This window comes from Sylvia atricapilla, chromosome 4, assembly GCF_009819655.1.
Source record: "Sylvia atricapilla isolate bSylAtr1 chromosome 4, bSylAtr1.pri, whole genome shotgun sequence".
Classification (NCBI taxonomy): Eukaryota; Metazoa; Chordata; class Aves; order Passeriformes; family Sylviidae; genus Sylvia; species Sylvia atricapilla.
In genome coordinates this window covers 19,780,668-19,787,420 of record NC_089143.1, presented here as the reverse complement: position 1 = coordinate 19,787,420, position 6,753 = coordinate 19,780,668, and the positions used below count along the sequence as shown (strand labels likewise).

General features: G+C 43.3%; 1 protein-coding gene across 2 annotated transcripts in view; it reads left to right on the top strand.

The window, feature by feature from the left end:
• Positions 1-2,779: 2,779 nt before the first annotated feature.
• Positions 2,780-6,753, top strand: part of MAN2B2 (mannosidase alpha class 2B member 2) — a 36,244-nt gene continuing 32,270 nt past the window's right edge. For both annotated transcript variants that reach the window (XM_066317225.1, XM_066317224.1), the window contains exons 1-2: positions 2,780-2,918; positions 5,143-5,289. In XM_066317225.1, coding sequence (XP_066173322.1) covers positions 2,793-2,918; positions 5,143-5,289 — 273 coding nt within the window. In that variant the 5' untranslated portion in view covers positions 2,780-2,792. The remainder of the gene's footprint in view (positions 2,919-5,142; positions 5,290-6,753) is intronic.

Below are 6,753 nucleotides of genomic sequence, written 5' to 3'. Positions count from 1 at the left end.
AGACTTCCACCCCAAAAAACATGTCAGGAGGGAAATGTAAAGGTACATTAATTGTTCTGTTCACCAGGTGACTTTCTTGAAACCTAATTTAAGACAATTGTGACTGCTTAGCTTGGGGTTGGCAGCATCCTGCCTACGGCTTCTGTCTTATCAAGGTAACAGTGTCAGTGGCCCACGTATGGCACAGTTTGTGTCAAAAAGAGCAGCCACACATTGTATAGGCAAATGAGAAAAGATTAAGAAAGAACAGAGGAAGACTATAATCAAATCATACTACGAGATTAGGAGCCAATAAGAGGATAAAGTATTGACACAGGCAGCTGTCATGGCACAACTACACTGGCTCCTCCATTTTTTCGCTATTTGTGAAACAGTATGTAAATGGCAGGGAAGAATTGTTTTTGGCATAAATTCCCCCTGACATGCATACATTTACCCTTTCCTGCAGCAAGTAGAGACCCTCCCGATACCTTCAGGAGCGTAAGCAGTGGACAGTTTGATTAACTTTTTCCTAATAAAAGTATTCTGTTTAAATATTTACATTCTCCTCCATCCAAGACAGTGGCGCACTGTGGTGTTTGTGAAAGAATAAGGAGGACAATTACAGTTTCTGAAGGAAATAGGTTTAACATTCAGCAAATGTTTCCAGTTACTTTTAGAAACAAAGCAAAACACTGATACTTAGGCCTTCCTGGGAACTTCACCTAAATTACAAAGATAATAATGCCTTCTGAGGTAAAAACACCAGTTTGTTTAGACAGTGTGTGTGTATATATATCCCCGAGCCATATGTTTGCCGAATGTACACCAGCATTCTTGGAACTGAAACGGTTTGTGCTGATGAATTTGAGGAGGAAAAGGGGTATCGTGTTAAAGTAAAGCTTCATGCAGCTGCTTATAGTGGTACTAACTTCCCTTAAAAATTGCCTATAGACTTTGATTGCTCTTCATGACAATGTATTATCAAAAATAAAAGTAATCTTAGCACTGCAGTGTTGGCCTCTTCTTTTGCAGAAAACTCTAAACCATATGAATTAGCAAACAAAGGGCCTGTTCTGGGAGAATCTATTCATATTAGATTTGAGTTTTATGGAATGTGGCCATTTTATTGTGTTCAACTCATTATTTACTGATTTACTATAGCTTTTTTTTCATTCTGGATTTCAACCATTTACAAACTTTGTATGTTTAAAAAATCACCAATTTTGGTATATAAAGCAGCACATGGGGATTTTTTCTTTCTAAAATGAGATGATCAATACAAATTGTGTTCATGGTGTGTGGTCCTTTTTTACTGGTGTCCTGAATATTGAGATGGGTTAATTTGCACACGACAGCCAGCTAGTCCAGAATGAATAAATCTTTCACTTTTATGAAAATCTGCAGATGGACACTATTGAGTTATTTGTGATTGTTTCCTTCAGTCACAGAGGGGTGACTGGTTTAGCCAGGTTTGGGATCTAGTAATGCTAAATCCACACCAAACTTGAAGGCGGGAGCAGTTACCCCACTTCATGTGATGTTCTTTACTTTGGCACTGTTGGAAATGAGCGAGGACTTTGATTTGAAATTTTGTGTCATATCAGAATTGTAATGCTGTTAAAAGCATGTGATTTAGTCAAAGTAAAACTTAAGGAAAGTTGTTGATTTATACTATAATGTATGTACTTTAAAGAATCAAAGTTTTTGAAAATAGTTTAATCTGTTTTAGCTTTCAATATGACAATGATTTAATAGTCAGAAACTGGTGCAACTGCTTACAAAAACTTCTGAGGAGACTGGACTATATTATACAATAACATTTTTTAGTTTGGGGTTGGATGTTTTCCCTTTTCACTTGGACTTTATACAGACAGAAGCGTTTACCTTTTCAGTTCTCACAAGAGTGTACCTATGCCTAGCAGCAATAAAACGAGTGGCAAAACCAATTTCAATGGGATCAGAAGGTCAACCACATAAAATTTAATCCTTCTTCAATTTCAAAACTTCAGAGACGCAGACAATAATCCGTAATGAACTAGTACACCATCAAATAAAATGCTCGAGCTCAGTTCAAAGGAATTGTCTAAAAACAAAGAAGATTTATAGGTGCCCAAGATGCAGAGCTCAGCCTCCCCCTGAGCAGCTCCGGAATTCCCGGCGGCAGCCGCTCAGGGGCGGCGTTTTCATCCCTCTGCCCCGCTGTGGCGACCCCCGGCGCCGCCCGGGGCTAAGGCGGAGTCACCCCCGGGCCTCGGGGCCGTCCCGCCGAGGGGAGGCGGCCGCCGCTCGTCCCGTTCGTTATCCCGTTCCGCGCGGGGAGGTGGCGCCGCTCGTCCCGTTCCTTATCCCGTCCCGCCGAGGGGAGGCGGCCGCCGCTCGTCCCGTTCCTTATCCCGTCCCGCCGAGGGGAGGCGGCGCCGCTCGTCCCGTTCGTTATCCCGTTCCGCGCGGGGAGGCGGCGCCGCTCCTCCCGTTCATTATCCCGTCCCGCCGAGGGGAGGCGGCGCCGCTCGTCCCGTTCGTTATCCCGTTCCGCGCGGGGAGGCGGCGCCGCTCGTCCCGTTCATATCCCGTCCCGCCGAGGGGAGGCGGCGCCGCTCCTCCCGTTCATATCCCGTCCCGCCGAGGGGAGGCGGCCGCCGCTCCTCCCGTTCATATCCCGTTCCGCGCGGGGAGGCGGCGCCGCTCCTCCCGTTCATTATCCCGTCCCGCCGCGGGGAGGTGGCCGCCGCTCCTCCCGTTCATATCCCGTTCCGCGCGGGGAGGCGGCGCCGCGGGACGCGGAAGTGCGGCGGGAGCGCTCCTCCGCCATGGCTCCGCCGGCCGTGCTGCTGCTGCTCCCGCTCGTCGCCCTCCTGCCGCGGGCCGGCGGCCAGCTGCGGGCCTTCGTGGTGGCCCACAGCCACATGGACGTCGGCTGGGTGTACACGGTGCAGGTCGGCGGGGCGCCGCTCGGCGGGGTGGGCTGGCTGCGGCCGGGGCTGAGCCGCCGAGCGGGGCCGGGCGCTGCAGCGGCTGTGCCGGCTCCCGCAGGAATCCCTGCACAGAAACGCGCCGATCCTGGGCCGCGGCAGCTCTGGCCCCGAGTCTGGCCTGCTGTGTCTTCCATGCCCTGGTGTTCGGGGTGCTTCTTTGGAGGAGGCATGGTTAGCCTAGCAGCCGTGCCCTTGAACTGTGGGTTTCTGTGTGCGTATGTTCAGCAGTATGCTTCTGATGGATTTTTTTTTCTTTTTTTTAAAGGAAAGTCTAAATTCTGTTTGATAAGGCTTTGATTATGTGGCAGATTTTCATGGTCTTTATGTTTTTCTTGTAACAAAGCCAAAACCCCAGGAAAACCTTCTGTCATCTCTTAAGAGAGGAAAGCAGGAGAGCAGAGCAGGATCCCAGGTCCTCAATGGCTGGAGAGGGGTTGGAGCCTGGTGCCTCTGAAGTGTAGTAGCAAACTAATCTTTGCTAAGTACATGAGATGCAGAGCAAAATAAATCAGGTGGGGCCTGATATCTTTTGCATTTGTTAGTCAAAATCCTAAATCCTGAATTCTTCATTGTTATGAATTATTTACATTTATATGTGGAAGATGCTGAGGATCCTTCACTCACTAGAGTGAAATGGCATCAGGCCTAACTAATAAAAAAGAGCTAGTTGCTCACCCACCTTCTCTGCTGTATGTATTTTGTCTCCCCTTTTAAGAAAGATTACTGAATTTCTCCTTTAATACTTCAAATTCATACTCAGAAATTGCATAAGAGAACACAAAACTAAAGCTTCAAATCCTTACTTAAAATTTCATATTGTTTAAAGTATCTAATAATCTTGGTTTAAAAGAACCCTTATGAACCAATGGGAAAATAATTGAGGAAGAAATTATTTCGATAAACCCAGCAGTATTTTAAGCCATTCCTCCTACACTCAAATGTTTTCATTTTTCTAGCGGCGTGAGCATTTTTACAGCAGTGGCTGAATTTCTGTTGTGGAAAGCAAGACGCAAGGAAAAGTCAATTTCTGATTTGGATTACCTCATCTCCTTATTTCAAATGGCAATTTTCATGTAGGAAATCTACCTAAACTGAAACTCTGCATTCATGTTTTACATATCATGCCCATTAGTTTTTCAATGGGGAGAGATCTTTGTGTCAATCACATTTTGTGGTGTGTGTTCTTAAGTACCAGTAGTTTAGGTAGATAAGTATTATGGTTAGTGTAAAATAACTGTCCAATAACATGCAGATAACTTTGTTGCAAGGAAAGACAGGTCTCAGGAAATCCTAGGATGTTGGTTGTTGTCTTTAGACATTCTCTATCACTTTAAAATTAAGTAAAAGAAGACTGGATCTGGCCAACAGAAGTTGTTTGGGTCTAGGTAAGTGTACAAAACCTGTCTCTGTGTGCACATCTTCAAAATTGACATGGTGGTGTTAATTTGATACCATATCATAGGCTGTAACAGTGTGGTGGATTATTTATTGGATAAGCTGTCATATTTGCATTGCAATAGAAGTCCGTAGGCCTCATTCTGGAATAGAGGTGTTTTTAGGAGCAAGAGACGGGTAGATGCACAAAATCTCACACTTTCACTGATGTTTCTGTGTCAACAGTTGAACTCATTCTAAGATTCTTTTACCAGCTTGATTTTACTCTGTCCTAAAACATCAAGCAAAATAGAGTTATTTTTCATAATAGTATAATTTACAGTAGATGTGTCACTGCATTGTACTGGTAATGCACAGCACAGAGTCATACTCGTTCTGAAGAAGCAATTCTGGTAATTCAGGCCATCAGAAGAGCTGGAATGGGAGAATGAAGTGTGCATGCAGGGTCTTTAACTCTGTTGCAAAGTATTATCATTTATGGCATCAGCGATTTAAGGTGAGCAATGAGGAGCTGGTTGTTCCCAGTGTGTCTAAAAGAAGGCCTGTATTGGTGCTGCTCTTGGGAGAAGCTACACCTCGATCTAGTCAGGTCCCCAGTCAGTAGGATGTTTTCTGAAGCAGAAGCGCCAAAGGCTGTATGTAGTCAGAACTCGATCTTTCTGAGGGTACAAAGGGAGTGAACAAAAAATGTAAAGCTTTTAGTATCTCACTTTTCAAGCCAAGTGAGTGTTTAAGACATCCCTTTTAATTCAGGTAAAACAGAGCTTATTTACTTTTCTTTTTCTTTCAGGAAAGTATGCATGCTTACGCAGCAAATGTCTACACTACTGTTGTGGAAGAGCTAATGAAAGGAAAACAACGCAAATTTATTGCAGTGGAGCAGGAATTCTTTCGACTCTGGTGGGATATGGTAGCCACAGATACACAGAAGCAGCAGGTAAATTGCACTAGAGCCATACTTCCTGCTAACAAAGAATTCAGTCTTTTCTGCTGACAAATAGGGGCAGAGTACTTCACTATTTGCTTTTTACCCAGGTCTAGTATAAGCTGCCTCTGAATCTAGTACTTAAAGAACTCTAAAGGCAGTTGCAAGAGGTTAAACCCCAGATATAGATTAGAGCAGTAGGAGGTAGTAACCTTTGCACTGAAGATTTTTTACACTTTATAGTTCTTGCTTCATTGGTAACTTACTTATCTGGGGGCACGCTACTTTAAGATGTGGGTGAACCTGAAACAGGCCACACCAGTATCTGTTAAAACATCTGACACCTAACACTGCTCACAAGAAGGAACTTTTTGTTCTTTCCAGTTAAGTACTGCTCAAAACCCTGCCATTTTTAAACAAAGATCGTGCAGCAAAGCAGTGACTATACCTTCAATGGCAGTGGTTTTTTTTCCTAGTAACGTCAATGTGAAGTTTTATTTCTCACTTCTTCTTTCCTCTGACATGAATCAAACACGCTGAATCAAAGACTGCGCTGATAGGCTAGCAGCTGGTTGTTTATTTTGGATCCTAAAACCAAAGGGTGTACAGGTGCAGCTTCCCATGGGTACTTACTCACTCCATGTCTCTGTTTTGTTACCATGGTCTGTTTTGTTACCAGGGTCCAAACAACAGTTCTTTACATTTCAGTTTGTTGAAATTTCTGGATGTTTGAAGCATCATGTAGAAAACACACCTCTTATCTGGTTTTTGTTTTTTTTTTTTTTTTACATCATCCTTCCCTGAATTCTTTTGTTATGTTCCATATTCAAATAACAGCTTGTGCACAGCTGATCTCTGCGTGAAAGATTTTGCTGGGTTTAGGCAGTTTGCAGTTTTTAGGGGAGCACTCTGCTCATACTCGTCTGTTGTAGGACAATTTTCTTGTAAATTTGTTAAATTAGAAAACTGTACTGTGAGTGGGGGAGGAAATAGCATAGGAACAGCTTTGTAGGACAGGGAGGTCCTCCAGCTTTCAAAGGTGAGTTGATCTTATTTCAAATATGTTCTGCTGCTAGAACCCAAACAAAGTCAAGGCCCATGTTTCTAATATCTGTTCCTGCTATTATGTGGAATTCAGAAAAATAATGTGTATCACATTTGACCTTCATAGGGCAAAATTTAGTACCTATGATTCAGGCTTTAGTTTCCTGGCCTAATTATTTGTAATTGTTGCTTTTATAGTTAGTTGCACGTATAGTTAGTTCTCTAGTTACCTTATAGTTTCTTCTCTCAAAATTAAAATGGTTAAAACTAAATTCCTCTTAAATCTGTATGTCTAACTTTGAAACTCTAATTTGCACATAAATCATATGTTTTTAACATTAGCAAATTGCAAATATTGGCCCCTGAAATTAGGTCACTCTGGTTACTGCCCTGCTTTTTCCACTTGAACTCTAGCATTAATGATTTTCTGTG